This window comes from Myotis daubentonii, chromosome 14 (assembly GCF_963259705.1).
Source record: "Myotis daubentonii chromosome 14, mMyoDau2.1, whole genome shotgun sequence".
NCBI lineage: Eukaryota > Metazoa > Chordata > Mammalia > Chiroptera > Vespertilionidae > Myotis > Myotis daubentonii.
In genome coordinates this window covers 22,895,145-22,916,546 of record NC_081853.1, presented here as the reverse complement: position 1 = coordinate 22,916,546, position 21,402 = coordinate 22,895,145, and the positions used below count along the sequence as shown (strand labels likewise).

General features: G+C 37.9%; 1 protein-coding gene across 18 annotated transcripts in view; it reads right to left on the bottom strand.

The window, feature by feature from the left end:
• SETD5 (SET domain containing 5) overlaps nucleotides 1–21,402 on the bottom strand; it is an 82,772-nt gene that overhangs the window by 16,271 nt on the left and 45,099 nt on the right. For all 18 annotated transcript variants that reach the window (XM_059663428.1, XM_059663427.1, XM_059663434.1 and 15 more), the window contains 9 exons: nucleotides 19,684–19,832; nucleotides 19,182–19,299; nucleotides 18,398–18,507; nucleotides 16,987–17,239; nucleotides 16,328–16,411; nucleotides 14,766–15,023; nucleotides 13,760–14,080; nucleotides 13,111–13,353; nucleotides 8,410–8,539 (listed from right to left, as the gene is read on the bottom strand). In XM_059663428.1, coding sequence (XP_059519411.1) covers nucleotides 8,410–8,539; nucleotides 13,111–13,353; nucleotides 13,760–14,080; nucleotides 14,766–15,023; nucleotides 16,328–16,411; nucleotides 16,987–17,239; nucleotides 18,398–18,507; nucleotides 19,182–19,299; nucleotides 19,684–19,832 — 1,666 coding nt within the window. The remainder of the gene's footprint in view (nucleotides 1–8,409; nucleotides 8,540–13,110; nucleotides 13,354–13,759; nucleotides 14,081–14,765; nucleotides 15,024–16,327; nucleotides 16,412–16,986; nucleotides 17,240–18,397; nucleotides 18,508–19,181; nucleotides 19,300–19,683; nucleotides 19,833–21,402) is intronic.

Sequence of the window (21,402 nt, the reverse complement as noted above, 5' to 3'; positions counted from 1 at the left end):
GCAGAGAGGAAGGGAGAGGGATAGAGAGTTAGAAACATCGATGAGAGAGAAACATCGATCAGCTGCCTCCTGCACACCCCCTACTGGGGATGTGCCTGCAACCAAGGTACATACCCTTGACCGGAATCGAACCTGGGACCCTTTGGGAGGGCTCTATCCACTGAGCCAAACCGGTCAGGGCTCGTGGCTTATATTTAGAATACCTTTTCTATATTTCAAAAGTCTTAAACAGTCAATCTTTAAAAGACTGTTAAATAGCTACTTACAACATTGTAACAACTAATTATATAAGTGACAAAGTTCATGCAGAAAAGCTGGAAAGTACAGATGAACCCATCCCCCAAATCAACTTACAGGTCATTCATTTAAAATATACTAATATTCCCTGAGTACTTATTATTATGTCACAGTCAACAAAACAGACCTGATATTTGCTCTTATGAAGTTTATAAGCTAGTGGCCAATTGCATTTTTTCTATTAATAGCACTATATTTATGAAAAGTTTTTCCAGTTCTATATTTCTCTTGTCATACACAGCTTTCAAATTTTATGTGGTAAAATCCATCCATCTTTTTTTTTTTTTTTACCTTTACTCAACTACTTCTCAGGATTATATAAACAAACATCCACATATTTAAACACAACTTAAAATTACAACCCCAAGGTAATGTACTGCTAATATCCTGGTGTATTTATATTGCCTTATTGATTTCTTGTCTAAATCACACTGCTTAATAACTTACTACTTTTACTCAGAAATATATGGTAAAAAAAAATCTTCCTATGACAATAAATTAAAAATTTAATGGCTTTATGACATCCATATTGTTAAAATTTAACGCACTGAAGTATTTTTCAAAATTTTTTGCTATTATAACTATGCCTCAATGAGCAATAATCTTACTCTTACATATTTCTGCACTTGTTCACTTTAAAAAAAATAATTTTATTGATTTCAGAGAGGAAGGGAGAGGGAGAGACAGAAGCATCACTGATGAGAATCATTGATAAGCTGCCTCTGGCATGCCCCCACTGGTGATTGAGTCTGAAACCTGGGCATGTGGCCTGACCGGAAATTGAATCATGACCCCCTGGTTCATAGGTGGAAGCTCAACCACTGAGCCACGCCAGCTGGGTGTGCACTTGTTTACTTTTTAGGACAAACATCTAGATGTAGAATTATTAACTCAAAAGAGTATTTCCATAGGCTCACTAGCTTTAGATTTATTCTTGTGTGAACTACCAGTTCATGTCCTTTAGCCTGCATTCTACAAGGTGTTGATATTGCTCTTCGTTTGTAAGGGCTCTTTAATAAGAATGTTACCCTTGGTCAAAAATGTTACAATGATCTGGTGGCCCCTGTGGCTTGGTTGAGCATTGTCCTGTGCACAGAGAGGTCAGAGGTTGCCGGTTGGATTCCCGGGTTGCAGGCTCAATCCCCAGTAGTGGGTAGGGAGGAGGCAGCCAATCGCTGTGTCTCTCTCAAATAAATAAACAAACTAGTTATATTCTCCCAGTTTTCCATCTGCCTTTTAATTTTATCAGTAGACTTTTTTGCCTTTTCAATGTTTTATCTCTATATTTAATTTTAAAATAAATCTTTATTGTTGCCTGGACAGCGAGGCTCAGTGGTTGACCATAGATAGACCCTTGAACCAGGAGGTGACAGTTTGATTCCCGGTCAGGGCACATGCCTGGGTTGCAGGCTCAATCCCCAGTGGGAGGTGTGCAGGAGGCAGCCGATCAACGATTCTCTCATAATTGATGTTTCTATCTCTCTATTCCTCTCCTTTCCTATCTGAAACCAATAAAAATATATTTTAAAAAAAACCTTTATTGTTGAAAGTATTACATATGCGCTCCCCCCTCCCCATTGACCTCTTCTAGCCCACCTCCATCCCCTACCCCCAGCCTTCACAACCCTATTGTCTGTGTCCATGGATTATGCATATATGGATACAAGTTCTTTGGTTGATTTCTTCCCACCCACCCACCCCCACCTTCCCTCTGAGATTTCACAATCTGTTCCATGCTTTTATGTCTATGGATCTATTTGATCATCAGTTTACTTAGTCATTAGATTTCACATATGAGTGAGATCATGGGATACTTGTCTTTCTGACTGGCTTGTTTTGCTTAGCACAATACTCTCCAGGTCCCTCCATGCTATCTCAGAGGGTAAGAGCTCCTTCTGTTTTACTGCTGCATTGTGTAAATGTACCACAACCTTTTTATCCACTCGTCTATTGATGGACACTTGGGCTGTTTCCAGATCTTAGCTATTGTAAATTGTGCTGCTATGAACATAGGGGGGCATAGATTATTTCTGATTGGTTTTGGGTCTCTTAGGATAGATTTCTAGAAGTGGGATCACTGGGTCAAATGGCAGTTCCATATTTAATTTTTTGAGGAAACTCCATACTGTTTTCCATAATGGCTGCACCAGTCTGCAGTCCCACCAGCAGTGTACTAGGGTTATTTTTTCTCCACATCCTCACCAGCACTTGTCATTTGTTGATGGTAGCCATTCTGACAGGTGTTAGGTGATACCTCATTGTTGTTTTAATTTGCATCTCTCTGATGACCAGTGACGTTTGAGCATTTTTTTTCATTATGTCTCTTGGGCATCTGTAAGTCTACTTATGGAGAAGTATCTATTTTGGTCCTTTGCCCATTTTTTAATTGGACTGTTTGTCTTCTTTTTGTTAAGTTGTATGCATTCCTTATATATTTTGGATATTAACTCTTTATCCGATGTATTATTGCCAAATATGTTCTCCCATATAGTGGGCTTCCTTTTCATTTTGTTGGTTTCTTTCTTTAAAAAAAATTTTTGTTTTATTGCTTAAAGTATTACAATTTTCGGGGTATTTTTGCTGTGCAGAAGCTTTTCATTTTGATGTAGTCACATTTATTTTCTCCTTAATTTCCTTTGCCCTAGGAGATGTATCCGTAAACATATTGCGACAAGAGATGTCTAAGATTTTGCTAAGTTTTCTTCTAGGATTTTTATGGTTTCTAGACTTACATTTAAGTCTTTTATCCAATTTGAGTTTATTCTTGTGTGTACGGTGTAACTTGGTGGTCCAGTTTCATTTTTTTGCATGTATTTGTCTAATTTTCCAAACACCATTTAGTGAAGAGACTGTCTTGACTCCATTGTATGTTCTTGCTTCCTTTGTCAAATATTAATTGGGAGGAATGGTTCCATTCTGTTCCATTAATATATATGGTTGTTCTTGTGCCAGTACCAGGCTGTTTTGATTATAGTGGCTTTGTAGTATAATTTGATATCTGGTATTGTGATCCCTCTAACTTTGTTCTTTCTCAAGATTACTGCAGCTATTCAGGGTCTTTTTTGGTTCCATATAAATTTTTGGAGTATTTGTTCTAGATCTGTGAAATATGCCATTTGTATTTCAATAGGAATTGCATTGAATCTATAGATTGCTTTGGGTAGTATGGACATTTTGATGATGTTGACTCTACCAATCCATGAACACGGTATATTCTTATACTTATTTATGTTTTCCTCTATCTCTTTTTTCAAAGTCCTGTAGTTTCCTGAGTACAAGTCTTTTACCTCCTTAGTTAAGTTTATTCCTATGTATCTTAATTATTGGTAAATGGGATTGTTTCTCTTTCTGAGAATTCATTATCGGTGCATAAAAATACCATCGATTTCTGGGTGTTCGTTTTGTATCCTGCTACATTGCTAAATTCATTTATTAAATCTAGTAGATTTTTGGTGATCTTTAGGATTTTCTTTTTAAAAATATATTTTTATTGATTTCAGAGAGGAGGGGAGAGGGAGAGATAGAAACATCAATGATGACAGAGAATCACTGACTGGCTGCCTCCTGCACACCCCTATTGTGGATTGAGCCCACAACCTGGGCATGTGCCCTGATGGGGAATTGAATAGTGACCTTCTGGCTCATAGGTCAACACACCGCAATCACTGAGCCATGCCAGTTGAGCTTTAGGATTTTCTATGTACATTATCATGTCATGTCACCTGTAAATAATGAGTTTTACTTCCTCCTTTCCAATTTGGATGCCTTTTATGCTTTCTTCTTGTCTGATTGCTATGGCTAGGATTTTCAGTACTATGCTGAATAAGTATGGTGAAAGTAGACATCCCTGTTCTGTTCCTGTTCTTAGAGGAAATGGTTTTAATTTTTGCCCATTAAGTAGGCTGTAGGTTTGCCATATATGAAATTTTCTGAGTTTTTATCAAAAATAGGTGTTGGATTTTGTTGAATGCTTTTTCTGCATCCACTGATACGATCATGTGATTTTTGTCTTTCAATCTATAATCAAAACAGCCTGTTCTATATTGTCTCTGCATTAACAGGGGACAAATATATTGGGAGAAAAGATTTGCAGTAAAAATGACAGTATTATCCCTACTAGCAATTTGGTAAGATTTATCATAGGCATTAAAAATATTCATCTCCTACCCAGCCGGTATGGGTCAGTGGTTAAGCATCAACTGATCCAGGAACCAAGAGGTCGCGATTTGATTTCCCGTCAGGGCATATGCCCGAGTTTTGGACTTGATCCCCCAGTAGAGGGCGTGCAGTAGGCAGCCAGTCAATGATGTTCCTCTCTCATTGCTAGTAGGGATAATACTGTCATTTTTACTGCAAATCCTTTCTCCCAATATATTTATCCCCTGTTAATTCAGAGACAATATAGAAACAGAAACATTGTTTATACAAGTTTGATTTAAGAAAAAATTTGAATGTGTCCGAATTTGCATTGGCAAGAATCTAATTCTTTTAAATCCCTCCAAATTCCAGAATAATTTACATCTTTCATTTATATAAGGCCTGTTTCCGACTATTCTGTTCCATCTATAATAGTAAAAGGGTAATATGCTAATCAGACCGAATGTGAAGCTGGGACCAGAGTGAAGCAGCCCAGGTCCCGGGTGCCAGAGGGAAGCCAGTGCTGGCAGCCGGGGGAAGGCAGGCCTACTCTTGCACAAATTTTTGTGCATCGGGCCTCTAGTATTTATATATGAATCCATTCTTGGATCGGTACTATACTAATTTAATTATTAGTGTCTAGCTTCATATTAGAAGCTAGTTTCACAATTCTAGGGAAAATATATCTCATTATTCTTTTTCAGTTATTTTTCTTGGCTGTTTTCATGCTTATTTTTAAACATAAACCTCAATATAACTTCATCAAATTTCATAACACGATAGTTTGATGGTAACTCTATAAAATTATAACTCTACTAGTGGCCCGGTGCATGAAATTCGTGCATGGAGGGGGGGGGTTCCCTCAGCCCAGCCTGCACCCTCTCCAATCGGGGACCCCTTGGGGGATGTCCGACTGCTGGTTTAGGCCCGATCGAAACCAGTAGTCGGACATCCCTCTAGCAATCTGGGACCATTGGCTTCTAACTGCTCACCTGCCTGCCTGCCTGATTATTCCCTAACTGCTCTGACTGCCTGCTTGATTGCCCCTAACCCCTCTGCCTACCTGGCTAATCACCCCTAACCCCTCTGCCTGCCTGCCTGATCACCCCTAACCCCTCTGCTTTCCTGCCTGATCACTCCCAACTGCCCTCCTGTCGGCCTGGTTGCCCCCAACTGCCCTCCCCTGTAGGCCTGATCTCACCCCCAACTGCCCTCTCAAGCCGGCCAATTTGGTTCTGATTGGTCGGTTTCTATGCCAGTCAGCGTCAAAAGCTCTGCTTCCTAGGCAGCCAATGGCTTCTCACAGTTCACCCAGGTTTGGTAATGACTGGTCGGTTTCTATGCCAGTCAGTGTCTCCGGGCCTATCTCCAGGCCTGATCAGAGAGGCAAGGCTGATCAGCAGCCTCCGCGGAGGCTCGGAGAGAAACAGAGGCGTGGCTGCTGGCGAAGCCTGGAGAAAGAGAGGCAACGGCTGATCAATAGCTGCCATGGAGGCTGCGGATCAGACCCTGCCTCTCTCCGGGCCTAATCCGCAGCCCCCTCGGCAGTCAGGACTGCAGGACTGACTTCCAGTGTTCAGTCAAGCTTTCGGTTGGTCGTTATGGACCCTGGGTTTTTATATATTAGGATAAGAAATCAACAACAACAAAAACATCCTCAGGTGAGAAATAACTATAACAACAACAGCAACAAAAATTTCAGCAATGGTTTGCTCCACATGCTCCACTAATGTTATTCCTAAGAAGTTTCTTAGTTTTGTTAAGTTTGAGAATAAAAACTTTTCTTTATTAATTTTCTTAGTGTACAAATGCTATTAATTTTTGTATATTGCCTATCCAGCAGTTTTATTAAACAAGAATTTAAGTCTAAGCTTTTCAGTAGATTTAGGCTTTTCTAGGTATATATCCCTATCACTTATAAATAATGAACATTACACTTGCCCAAAGCTGAGTAGTAATAACTTTAATTTCTATATGACTTTAGTTTTTAGGAACTTAGAACTGTTAATTTATTATAGTATCTGACTAATTTCTATAAGTGTTTCAGAAGAATGAATATTTTGTACAGAATAATGACAGTAATTATGGGTCTGATATTGCACTAAGAAATTTATACATATCATTTAATTTAATCTATTAGTTCTTTGAAGTAGATATTACTATTCCCATTTTACAGATGAGCTTAAGAGATGTTTAGTAACTTGCCAATTATCATATAGTTAGTAAAGGGTAGGGCTGGTCTCAAATTCAGGTCTTTTGGGAGTCTTTCACCTACACCAAACTGTCTCCTTTTCTTCATTAATATCTCCTTGGTCTTTTTGGGAAACAAATAACCCTTAAACTAACAAATAAAAATAATTCCTTGGAATTTACATTAACTTGTAGCAATATACCAAGTCACCCATTTGACTAGCTTGGTTTTTTTTTTTTTTTTTTTTTTACTAGCTTGGTTTTAAATGACTATTTTCCTTTTGTTTATATTGCTCCTTATTATTAAGGCAAGGTGTATTATTTATATGTTCCTCACTGCTAGAGACAGGAGCAGACGTTCAATAAAGGTTGGTGACTGGTTGTCCTAATTCCATTCCAAATAATGCATATAGTAACCAAGGCACTTTCCCTATGTCTTTGTCAGTCAGGACACGATACTATACAACCTCACTTTCCCAATCTTAAATATGTACACACTTAACACACACACACATCACACAAATAAAAATGTGCATTAGGCAGATTTCAAATGTATACCAGACAGAAGATTTCAGTTAAGTTATATAGTTACTGTACTATAAAAGTTACCATAAATTGATAATATAGATAGAAATCTGGTACCGGCATTTTTTTATATTAATCTGGTTTGAGTAACTCTCCATAGTACATAAGTAAAATATTTTAAATACGTGGTATTATTTATCTTCTACACGTTCCACACTGGGATTTTATTACCCTGGGGTTATGCATGTGATAATTTATAAGGTATAATACAATCTACAGATAGAATAAAATAAGTCAATAATTTGAAAATACATTTTTAGCAGCATATTTTCCCCCCAATACATTATACAACATTTTAACATAAAGCAGATATTAGCAGATAAGTGCACTTACTTAATATAATTTTGTATTTACTCAGCAGGTCAATGAAAAGAAACAATGAAGTAATTTTTATGAAAATCTGAAATATCATGCTAACTGCAGGCTTAGATGACTTTTAGCATGTAATTTATCTTGATATTTTATTTTAACTGCATATTATCCACCAAAACTGAGATATAGAGATAAACTTAGGGAAATCACAGAGAACTTTTCAATTAAGCTGATATTAGCAGGAGAAACTTCAGTAAAAAGACTGTCCCAAAATAAGCTGGTGTCATAAGTTCATGCACCCGTGCTTTCAACGGCAATTCAATTACACCCCCTGCAAGAGTCATATGAAAACAAGTGGATTGGATGACTTTTCATGGCGCTATAGTTTAAAAATGAGGACTTCACATCAGATTCAAGGTTGTCTTCTAAAAATTTTGATGCTAACAGGGCAAGCCCTTTTTAAAAGAAACAATTTCTAATAATTTCTTGTTTACTTCATTCATCCACTTACCCTTCAACCAAGCCACACCCATCTCAATTACCTACAATTGTGATTCACTCCTGAATAGTGTCCCACATCTTTCTTACTTCTCCTTTTATAAATATGAATAAAGGTTTCCTAAACTTACTGCTTAAATATATCTAACTTTCTTTATGATAAATATATCTAACTTTTAAATAACTATCTCTGCTGTTATCTGTACACTATTTCCTACTTTGTCATCCTAGAAAAAATGATCCCTGACTTGAGATCTCTCTCTTCCTCTGTAAAGACAGATGAAAGGAATTATTTAAAGAACAATGTTATTTCTTTTTGTATCAGACTTTTTCAGTATTCATACTGAAATAATCATTGCTCATATATTCAGAAAGGTTTGAGATACATACCTGCATTGTCTTTGCAGATACTAGAAGAGTTACTATTCTCATTACTTTGGTATAGGTGCTGAGTTCTAGTCTCTTGGGGTACAGATGATGTTTGAGTCATTCCTTCTTCCAAGGCTTGCTTTATCCAGCGCTATAATGGGAAAAGAACCAGGAAATTATCAATAATTATTTAAAACTATTAGTATATCTATTTCAAATGCATTAACCAGGTCATTACATATCAACTGGCGAGAGATGCAATCCAACACACTCATTCAGTTCCATAGTCAAATATTTTTTTTTCTTGTGTTTCAGCATATTGGAATATTACCCATCAATTCCTTTTACTGGGCAAAATTGAGAAAACCTAGATTACACATAATGAGATCTCATTAAAAAACCAAAACCAATAAAAAAAGATTACTCAGCTTTTCATACTGCTTAGAATGGGGGAAATGGAAAGAGATAAGAAGAAATCTTAGCATTTATTTAAGAGACTGATCATATAGGATGAAAGTAGCACATAAAATAAGTGCCAAGAAGGAAGATAAAGGTACCTCTTTACTACAGGTACCAAAATACTTCTAAAAGATCTACTCTCAGATGGAATATCCTGCTAATTTTTCTCTCCCTATCAAGTAGTTGGTTAAATTATGCATAAATAATGCAAATAACCAGAATAAATGATCTGTAGAAATAAAAAAGGGGAAAAGCCACATTTTTTTTTTTTAGTGAAAACTGGAATCTAAATGATGAAAAATAAATTAAGGTCAGGAAGTAAGCCTACAGAGATTAGGATTGTAAAACTACGCATCCTGTGGAAGAGAGAAAATTTCTAACCTGTAATTGTGTTCTCTTAAGATACACAGTTGTAGGTTGCTCACCACTGCGTGGCTCTCTTGCCCTGACATAAGACAGATCGAATTTTGATAAACATCAATTTCTGAGTAGGACTTCCATAGGAAAATCAAAGGTGTTTGTAATTTCACACATTTAGAGAACAAGTATTACAGGTAAGTCAATATTCTCTTCACTAAAGAGAGCAATTTTAATAGATTTACCTGATTAGAAACGTAAGAAACAATTATTTTCTAGGGAATAATGTGAGGAAAATTTCAACAAGAAAAATTTTGTATCTTGTAAATGGCATTGTGGAATGCCTGCCAAATACAACTAAAATAAAGTTGAAAAAATGAGGAGAAAAGAGTGAATAAGAATATAAAAAGATCTCCACAATCAATTGAATCACATCAGCATTGTAGAATATGACCAGGTCTCTGAAAAGCCCAAATAAGACCAAGAATGAACTCTTTTATACACAGAATATTGATGTAAAGATGAACTATCAGAACCACAACTCCTTATGACTTAGAGAAGACCTTAGAAGTCCCTTGTCCAAAGCATGTAGTGTACAGATGAAGAAAATTAGGATCAGGAGGAAATGATTGTAAAATCCTTCATTATAGATACCTTTAGTAAAAGTTTTTCTTTTCAGAGCAGATGACAGGACTTAATTGGGGTTACTGTGCTTTCCTCCAAGAGAAAAGTAGATGCACCCATAAAAGAAGTTACATTCTGGATTTGATAACCAAAAAAAGGAAAATAAAAACAAGGATAGGGGCATTCTAAGGAATAAGATGCTGCTATGGTTGGATATAAGATCAGACACAGCAAATATGATCTAACCTATTCCTCCTGGCCATATTGTATGTCTACACAGTTATTTTATGACTCATAAAAAAGGAACATGAACATCTGTATCTAACAAGTTCAAATCACCCCTATAGCTAGTAAATTAACATTAGATAGCCCATCCCTGAGTCCCAGCTATGGTTAAGGTCAAAAGAACGTTTCTTCCTTCTTTAAAACTCTGTATTACAAAACTTTTTAGGAAGCTCAGAGATGAGAGGGAGAAATATTTTAAAGAATAAAGAGCAAGAAAGTAACTTCGGTTTTAGTTCAAAGATCTGTGTTGAAACTTGGCCATGCCTTTTACTAGCTGCCTAACTCTGGGCAAGTTACTGAACCCCTCTAAGTCAAAGCTTCTGATCTATAAATTGAGGCCAATAATCCCAACTTCACAGGGCTGTCATGTAGGCTAAGTGAGATATTGTATGTGAAGAAAGTTTGTAGCAGAGTACTGAGTACAAATGATCAGTGAGGACTTGTTCAGCTGAATTTCAATGCTATATATAGAGATAGAGATTAATAACTTTCCAGTGCATACAATGAAATATCAATGCAAAGCACAGTGTTTCATTTTTCAGTCAGGATGGCTTTCTAAGAAATCCGGGAGACCAAATGCCATACATATATTATGCCTTCAAGGTAAGTTTAGAGAAGATTTAGAGAACAAGGAAGGATACTACTTGAAAGATTTCTTAGCCACTTATAAATGCTTCCATTCTAAAATGAGAAGTGAAGCAAGATCCAACAAAAGACATACATACCATAACATGCTTTTTAAGAACTATGATTTCATTTACTTTAGAAACTCCAGGGAGATCATAAAATATTCTGTCAAATACTCTAAAAGTCTGGGTGCAAATACACATATACAATTTTACGCTGTTTTTTTACTTAAGAGGCCTGTACCTCCTTTAATTAGATATGAAACACTAGGCCTATTAATAATATACACTGTTCCAACTAAATCCCAAGGAGGATGGTTTTTCTCATCTACCTGTTTAACCTACATTCTTCTCTGTTTAATCACAGAAATCTTAGGTTCTGCACTAGATTAATACTTTCTAACCAATCTACAAATGACTCTTCTTCATACCCACCCAGGATAAAGCTGAGTTTGGCTGCTAGATAAAAGCCCCAATTTTATTAGTTTTGCTGCATAAAAAACTACATTCTGGTTTTGTAACGTAATTTTGGTATGTCAACAGCAAATCTTAAAGCTGTGATTTGAACTTAGTTCAGATCTAAACTTAAATGAATAAGACCCAATTTAAGTAAGGTAATTTTACTATGATAATTCAGAGTACATAGCCTGAATTCCTGAAGACTGGTATGACACGCATAGATGAAAAGTGCCTGTGCAGAGCCTGTATATAACAAGACTAAGGATAGACAGACACATTTGGAGAATATAACATGAACATGAATTAAATGGGATTTCTATCTGTTGCCAGTAGAGATATAAAGATGAGCCAGATACAAGCCCTAAACCATAACCTGGGAAAAAGAGCTCTAAGAAGTAGATTTTCTATGAAATTTTAAGTTTTATTTCTATACGTTTTTGGTTTTCAGAGGACTCTGTTAGTTGGAAAATCAAGATGGGAATAGAAAGACCATAACCCAGCATCAGAATAATCAAGGCATCATTTCAAGAAGCTAGTCTATACTATTTATAATTCAGACTTCACTATTAATCTGTACTAAATAACTGTCTAACCTTCATAAAGGACCAAAATAGGAGATTCTACAATCTGGCTTGATAAGATGCTTCAACAGTTAACAAAGTCTAGTAATCTGTTATTGCATTATCTACAAACCATTTTGCAAAGATCTCATGGTCAAATTGCACTTTAGTTCTACTTGGGAATTTCCCCCAAATAAACCAGTAAGTGACTCAAATACTTAGTAGGTAAGATGTATGATTAGGAAAAGACTTTCTTCAGTGTATACTGCTCATTTGGTGGTAGGGCCCTTCCTTTGTGCACAGATCCCTGTTGCCCTCCTCCCCTCCATATCCCACACCACTCTGGCTCTTCTTTCGTAACCCCCCTCCCCCCAAGAAATAATTTCTGCTCTTTGGGGAAAGAGAAAAGCTTTAAGTTTGGAGGAGTCAGGGAAGACCTGCCTGGAGCTGGAGACTTCATCACATCAAATAATCTACATGCAGCATCCTCATGTACGTGATGCCAGTGGAGGAGGGCAATGGCAGACACTGAGGAAGGCAGCCTGAATCCAGATCTGAGGATAAGAGAAAAGGGTGTTCCAGGGAACAGACTACCTCAAAGGAAGACCAAATGAAAGGGTGTCCTATACTTCTAGAAACACAAAAACGACATTATAGTCTGAGGCAATGATCTATTCCTGAGAGACACCTTTGGAAAATATTCAGGGCTTCTGGGAATTAAGAAAGAGCATTCCAAAAACAAACAACTCAAACACTACTGCCACTAGATCCAAAAATAGTATGTAACTAGAGAGAGGAGAGACAGGAAGAGAAAGAGATAGAATGAATTTATAGTAGGTTCCATATTCACTAGGGAATAAACAATCCAACTTGTCATTTGATCAAGGAACAACAATTATGCCAATTGTAATAGGACATTTCCTCTACTCTAATTCAAATGATAATAGTGACTAAATTAATTTAAAACACAATTCGATAATTTTTTACTTATGCAACAGTACTTTAGAGTACCTGGGGCCCAATCTCACTCAAAATCACAAATGGACATTTTAACCAATACCACAAGAGCACACACAGAACACCCCTCCCTTCCCAGGCATCAAATGCTGTGCGCTCTCAACTCAGTAACCTCAAGGGCTCTCTGAAGACAATAGTGAATACTCACAAACTGAGCACCAACAACGCAGTACACAACATCCGACCTTAGTCCCACTGAGTTTTGATGCATCGGCATTCAAGGTTGAACAATTAACTCATAATAAACTCACATGGGCAGAGAGTAGCTATCTAAAGAATGTGTTAGATATGTTAGGATTGCAAGCAACCTAGGTTAAAAATAAACATTGACATACCTTTTTACAGGAGCTGAACGTGCCATCAGGCAGAAGGGGCCTTCGACGCCTCTCAGGGATAAAGGGTGAGCCAAAGCGAATGTAGTGTTTGGGGGTGGTGCAAATTAACGGGGAATGGATAAGACCAGGTAACATGTTCAGGGTCGTTGCCAGTACAGTTGGGTCCGTGGTGATACGTAAAGGGCACTCAACAGGGCATTCTTGCTTCTCAGCTTTGTCATTCAACCATTCTGTAACTAGATACTAAAGCAAAAAGAGATCATTAGTTGACGCTGCAGATGTAAAAGCCAGAGGCAGCAGTGTTAGATGATAGACAAACCTCATCTAGAAACTAGGACTCAGGTAGATACAGCAGCTGCAGAAAATGAATTGGGCATTCAAAATGCAAGGATGTTTCCTTCACCTTCTCTGTGACCACAAAGGGAGGAATAATTCCAGATATCAGCATTTGCCTCTGCCCAAAAATTATGGGAACAAAAGCACTGTAGTAGATGGCCTCAGCCCTCTGTGTCAAAATATTTTATTTAAAACTTTCAATTTAATAATATTTAGAGTACTTGTTTTTTTTCTGGGGAATTACAGGTCCTCTCACTTTACTAAGACACAGCCCTTGCCAGACTAGACTTATGAACATGTTTTCATGACTCACCTTTTTGGTTTTGGGGTATTTAGACGCTGCACGGTTGACATGGGATCCAGTTACTGATGCCATAGTTGGGTCAGAACCTGTTAATTGCCTGTTTTCTCCTGAACTGTCTATACTTCCAGCTTCAGTAGGAGTTACTGAACTGTTATTTCCTCCTTCTTCCAAGGCAGCTTGTGACAACTCTGCCTGCTGTGCAATGGCCTGCTTCTGACGCTTTAGTCTTTGGGCTGAACTGGTCCGGTACCGAGAAATACGACTCTTCGGTCGGGGCCTAGAAGGCTTTGCTGGAGGTGGTTTGGGGACTGGCTTTTCTATAGCAACATCCTGTAACAACAGCAGAGTAAATGCTTACTAGAAATTTCTTATCAACTAACATTCCATCTAGTCCCCTATTCCCTTTAAGCATTCTGAATGTTTACTGGTGAAAAAAGCGAGCATTTAGAAGCACTAATTTCAAATGTAATTCTTATAAAAGTTAAATAGTGAAATTAGCTAAATAGGCTGTAGGAAGATGCCCTGGTTATTTATTTATTTAGCTTCTTGTAAGTATTTATAAAATAGGTCAAAAGTCAGCTGAAGCCACCTAATTTTAGGGATCTTAGCAAAGACAATTCTCTCCTTTGTTTCTTTCCCACACACTGAGGTTTTAGCTTAAGGCTTAAAATTCAGGGCTAGGGTAGGGAAGGGAAACATGAGTTTACCCTGAGAATACTATGAAAGGGCAGCTGCATGACTGTGTTATACAGAAGCGCCAAAGAGAAACCAAATAATTTTTATGAACTCATCAACAAGAGTTTATCTGGCAGGAACAATATGACATTTCATTCTAGTCTAAAGTGTCTGGTCATTCCAATTCTGCCTCCCTGTATCCCACAGCTGATGAAAATGGCCTTATTTAATGCAATATGAAATAAAACTGAAAATTCAAATTTTAACAATTTCCAAAAACCAGGTAACTGACATTAGCAAAAGCAAGGATGTTAAAGGCTGGAATCTTTTCTTCTCTTACCCCAGCTTGGGAAGACCTTCGGGTGTTCACCCCAATACTCTGTGGGGTGCTTGGGATGGCCACATTTGAAGCAGAGTTGCTAACTTCAGATTCAGGAGTTTCAGTTTTTGTTTCTTCCCCTACAGCTGTCTCTGAGGCATTGGTAGTAACCTCTATGTCAGAGTTGCTTTGTTCCAAGGACTGATCCCGTCGCTTCTTTCTTTTCTCCAAGTTTTCAAAAGCATGCATGATGGCTTCAACCTTCCTATCTTCCCGGGTCTAGAAAAAAAAACACACATAGCATTAGCATAGAAGGAAGTTTCAACCATGGGGGGTGGGGGAAACAGCTTTTCAGAAATACTATTTATGAAAATTTATAGACATTTACAAAACTATCAGTACATATACAGTAGGTCCTTGGGTTACATTGGAGATCTGTTCCTATGGCACGATGTAATGCGATTTTTGCCGTAAGTTGGAACCCACCTACATAAGCACCTACGTCACTCGCATGGAGCACATATACAGCAGTAATAAAGTGAAACAGTAAAAAAAATTTAAAAGAAAGATAACAATTCCTGACCTTTACTTGTGGTAAATAAATAATAAAAAACATAAAGCACATATGTATATACGTCAAAATGACGGAACTTTTTTTTTTTTTATAAATAAATGGGAGATAGTGATGTAACCACGAAACGACATATGTCGAGTCCGCCGTAACCCGAGGACTGTCTGTATCTTGTAAAATAAAACATAAAAACTAAAAATAAGGTATTTAATTTAAGTGTTAGAATTTTAAAGGAAGGTCAAACCTTAACTTTTCAAACAAGGCCGGCTATCCTGAAACTTTAATATAAAAGAATAATAGCCATCAAAACCAATTACTTCTCTGCATTTCCAGAGTTCAAAATAACCAAGTAGATTTTCTTGAACTTCTTCTGAGGGACAGAAATAAACATGGATGCCCTAAATGGTGTGGCTCAATGGAAAGAGTGTTGGCCTGCGGACTGAAGGGTCCCAGGTTTGATTCTGGTCAAGGGCATGTATCTTGGTTGCAGGCACATCCCCAGTAGGAGATGCACAGGAGGCAGCTGATCGATGTTTCTCTCTCGTCGACGTTTCTAACTCTCTATCCCTCTCCCTTCTTCTCTGTAAAAAATCAATAAAAAATATATATTAAAAAAAAAATAAACATGGATGGTTTCAGCAAAAAGTAAGAGTTTTGAATCCATATGACTGATAGGGATTTTTAAATGTCAAAACTCAAACTTAGGAAAATTCCTCTAAGTTAGAGGACGTAGCCCCAACAGACACATTTTGTTTTGACCAGATAGTTTTTTGGTAATGAGATTGTTGTAAGAAGCTTCTAAAGACCATCATAGATAATAGGCACTAGACAACTACTACATTAATGAAATTGACTTTATGAAAAAAAAAAAAAATTTCCAAATTATAACATACAGATGATGGTATAGTATGTTGTCAAAGAAATGAGATGATACAAACTCAGAAGAGAAGGGCATCACATACTATAGGTAGTAGAAGTCAGCTCTAACAAAAGGATGTTATGGGGTACCCACCCTCCTGCTATGAGCTGGGTTCTCCTGGTCATCTGTAACCTCTTCTTTTTCTTCTTCTGCCTTTTCTTCTGGATTGTCTATTTCCTTTAAGATAGAGGCAATATTTAGCTGTACTCTTAAGCTTTGGGACAAAAATCACCCCCTGCCCCCCCAGTAGCTTAAAACTCTCTAGAAACAATTTCTAGTGCTTGATAGTGTTACTCATGTGGGGCCACATGGTAAACACAGACAAGCCCCATTCTCTGGACTAAAACCTGGAAAGTAGCTAAAAGGATAATTCTTGACATTGTTTAAAAAAACAGAGGCTCTAGTCAGTGTGGCTTAGTTTGTTGGGCATTGTCCCGTGCACCAAAAGGTTGCCAGTTCAATTCCTAGTCAGGGCACAGGCCTAGGTTTTGGGTTTGATTCCTGGTAGGGGGTGTGCAGGAGGCAGCCAATAAATGTTTCCCTCTCACATCGATGTTTCTTTCTCTCAAAATCAATAAAATTATTTTTTTTAAAAAGAGAGAATGAATGGAATGAATGAACATGCACCCACCTTGATATGAAGGGCATTAAGTGTTACTATAGATCCCTACATAAAACACGTGTCAACCTGAGATCCTCTTCGTTTGGAGATGATCAATACCATAGTATCACCTCTGGCCAAGTAACATTACCTCATGGTCACTGGATACAGTCACTTTCTCAGCAGGAACTTGTTCTGCGTGTGGGTTGGTATCCTCCTCTACAGTCTCATTTTGCTGCTCCATCTCTAGCTCTTTCCGCCGTGCTTTTCTCCGTCTTGTCTCTGCTCCAACGATGGGTAGGCTTGGAGGAGGTGGGAGTGGCAGTTCTGCAGCATTGGGATTCCTTTTCTGTATAGGGCAATTCCGGTTCCCCTTGTGACATGCACAGTCTACTTTATAATTACTGCTCCAAAGAAACAAATAAAAGTGCCTGTCTCAGTAACCTTGAAAATCAGTTATATTACCCATTCATTCTCTTAAAATATTACTACAGTAATTTCTTCTGGTATTATGTGTGATTAAGTTAAACAGAGACATTAGAGAGTCCTATGAGTACTTTCAATATTCTGTGTGTCTACAGAACCCCAACTTTTCCCACTGACCTATGGTCAATGGAAAGAAAAGAAAGCCTCCACTAAATTCAATTCTCCCAACTGTCTTTATGCTACTGAGTGAGCAATGAATCAGTGAAAAATTCCAAAGTGGCTATACTTATCTTGTGTCTACATCCACCACTAACTTTTTTACCCACTAATTCCCCACTTATTATTATTATTATTTTTTCTTAAATATTTTTATTGATTTCAGAGAGAGGAATGGAGAGGGAGAGAGAGATAGAAACATCAATGATGAGAGAGAATCATTGATCAGCCGCCTCCAGCACACCCCACACTGGTGATCAAGGCCGCAACCCCGGCATATGCCCTTCACTGGAATTGAACCCGGGACCCCTCAGTCCACAGGCTGATGCTCTATCCACTGAGCCAAACTGGTTAGGGCCCTACTTATTATTAATACCTTTTATTATACATGTGCCAAACATCAATTTATCTATAACCTTTTTTGCCTAAAAGGACCATGGAAGAAAAATCATCCATTTTATAAAACCCATCACATATTCATCTGTGATTTGCATTTCTGTTTTTCTGTATTGTCATATATAACTAGATTACATGATTTGAGTGGATGGGGTGAACCTTTAAATTCTCATTCTGTATGACCCCTGGCATAACTGCTGTGTGCATAGAACTGATGCTGTCTCAATTTTCAGGAATGTCATACATACCCATTTTTTGCTATTCTTGCTATAAAGGTATAAACTAAAATACATTTGGTTAGCACACTATTGAGCAGTTTAATATTGTGTATTTATGTCTCATAAAACAAACAAAACAAAAAACGCCCAAAATCTCTCTCCCTCCAAAATTTCTAAGCAGAAAAATGCAATACTTGTGAAAAGATTAGTTAAAAAAGAGAAAAATGTTTAGGAACAAAAGCAGACCTAATAGCTTAATATGTAAGGTAAGGTCATTCATGTTAAGAAAGGTTTTAGAAGTCTTACCAGTTACTGTACTCATAATCAAATGCTATGGTGACTTCAGCATCCTTGGTGATAGCAGACACAGCATAGATACACAGGTGAATCATCCCATCTGCAATCATGTGTCGCACCTGTGTGAATAGCACTTATGATTGATGATTTATCACAAAGACTAAAAATTCTCCAAAAGAAAAAAAACGTTTTATACAAATAATTTATCCCCAGTTAGAGTTATAGTAGTCTTAACTCTATCATTTCATTTGTAACTATTATATAGTAACTGTTTGAAAATATATGATGCTTCAATAAACCTCGAGATGTTAGAAATCAAAGTACAACAATTATTTTATATATTAAAGCTGTTTTCAGAGAATTAAAATTCCTTAGCCTGTAAGAAAACTCCTGTGGAGTTTCTTGCTTTATTTGATATGGTTGCACTGATTAATCAATTCTAAAAATGTCTAGAAGCACTATTAACCATACAGCTTAGTTTGGACCCAATGACATGTTCTACTATATGGTAACTTCTTTACTATCAACTCTTTGACTTCTTATCCAGTCTAGCTCTTTCTCTTTAACAAATGCTTTTCCCACTTCTTCCTCTCTAAAAAGAATTCATTCCTTGCCCCCATCCTGTCAGAATAAAAGCATCATTACTTTTGTTTTTGTCTCTCTTTTACAATTAAAGATCGTAACCATTATCTATAGACTTTAACCTGGGTGAAGTTTTCAGATTGTTTCTTCAGTAAACTTACTCTATCCTTTGGTGATTCCATTAAAAGAGAAGTTGCTACAGAAATCTTACCTCTGCATTTGGTGTACATGATCTTCTGATGAACCGAGCATCATTACCGAAAGTACGTGCATCCACACACATCTCTACACCATTGAATTTTGAGTAGAAGAGCACAAAGGGGTATGGTCTAGGGATATAATAAAAAATTTCTGCAATTCTCAACACAAATAAAAAGGCCACCCCATTGATTTCAAATATAAAGCACATGCTGACAGAAGCAGCAGTAGTCTTTTGCAATGCCTACACTTGGAAAATATCACATGCTTGTCTGCTTTTGATTAAAGAATAAGCACAAAGCAAGGAATGCTTGGCCTGGAGTCATTACCACTTTATACATTAAACAGTTTGCAGACTTATTAACACTTCTCTAGCAACGGCAGACATGAATGAGATTATTTGAGCTGTAATCTTTTCCCCAAGAGAGTATCCTATCAACCAGAATGGTTTTTATAGCGATACGGCTCAGCCAGGCCCACTTTAGCCCTCACTGCTCACAAAATGATATTCTTACTTTTTGAAGAAATGCCCATTGACCTCAAATTGCTGTCGTAACATGACTTTCCCTCGATACTCTATTATAAGAGTGTCCAAAGCCAAATCTCGTGCAGCCCTCAGGATCTTCCGGTGCTTTTGAACACGAGTGACTCTTCCCAACTGTAGCTGAATAAAACCAGAGTATTAACATTAGATAGCAACAACAGCAGCATCTTATATGTAATAAAAGTCTAAGCGACTGTTACGGCGAAATGACCAGAATGACCAGTTGCTATGATGTACACTGATCACCAGGGGGCAGACACTCAACAGAGGAGCTGACCCCTGGTGGTCAGTGCACTCCCACAGGGGGAGCACCACTCAGCCAGAAGCCAGGCTCACAGCTAGCGAGTGCAGTGATGGTGTCGGGAGCCTCTCCTGCCACCGTGGCAGCATTAAGGAGGGACGAGCTGAGTGGTAAGGACCAGTGAGCAGACAGGCGGTAAGGAGTGACGGGTCCCCTGAGGGGTCCTGGACTGCAAGAGAGCGCAGGCTGGGCTAAGGGACCCCCCACCCCTCAAATTTCATGCACCGGGCCTCTGGTGTGGACAACATTTCCTAACTGAGGAAAAAACACCAATGCTTTTAGGATGTATTTGTATATATTATTTAGCCCAATGATGAGAAATTTTTTTTCATATATTTTGTATTGATTTTTAGAGAAGAAGGGAGAGGGAGAGAGAGAAACATCAATGAGAGAGACTCATTGACTAACTGCCTCTTGCACTCAAACTGGGAATTGAGCCCGCAACCTGGGCATGTGCCCTTGACAGGAATCGAACCCAGGACCCTTCAGTCCGCAGGCTGACATTCTATCCACTGAGCTAAACCAGCTAGGGCTATGATCAGAAATTTTTGAGTTGATGAAAGGTATTTCTAGGAAAAGGATTCCATGTAGTGAACCTGCCACATTCCCTCACACCTTCACAGCTTAATTTTGGCCCAATGACATCAAGAAAAGATACAAGTCCAGACAGAAGGGCTAAGTGGTTGAGCGTCGATCTATGAACCAGGAGGTCATGGTTTGATTCCCAGTCAGGGCACATGCCCAGGTTCTGGGTTCTTCTCTGTTAGGGAACTTGTGGGGCAATAGCCAATTAATGATTCTGTCTCACCATTGATCTTTCTTTCTCTGTCTGTTTCTCCCTTCCTCTCTGAAATCAATGAAAATATATTTAAAAAAAAATCCAAGAAAAATGCATAATTATGATTTTAGTGGCCTATGTCTAATATAAAAATGGAGGGAGGGGAGAGAGAGCTTAGCTTTCTATTAAGCTTAATAATTCCTACTGAGGCTGCATAAAATTTCCTATCTTAATTTATAGATTTTTAATTAATCAAGATAGTCTAAAAATATGTAACTGAATAGTGTGCAGTTACTGTAACTCCCCCCAACCACTACTGATTTTTAAAAAATATATTTTTTATTGATTTCAGAGAGGAAGGGAGAGGGAGAGAGAGAGAGAAACATCAATGATGAGAGAGAATTATTGATTGGTTGCCTCCTGCACGCCCCACACTAGGAACAGAGCCCACAACCCAGGCATGTGCCTTGACCAGGAATTGAACCATGACCTCCTGGCTCATAGACAGACACTAAACCACTGAGCTATGCCCGCCGGGCTGATTTTTAGAGAGTGGAAGGGAGAGGGGAGACAAGAGGGAGAAATATCGACGTGAGAGAGACACACTGATT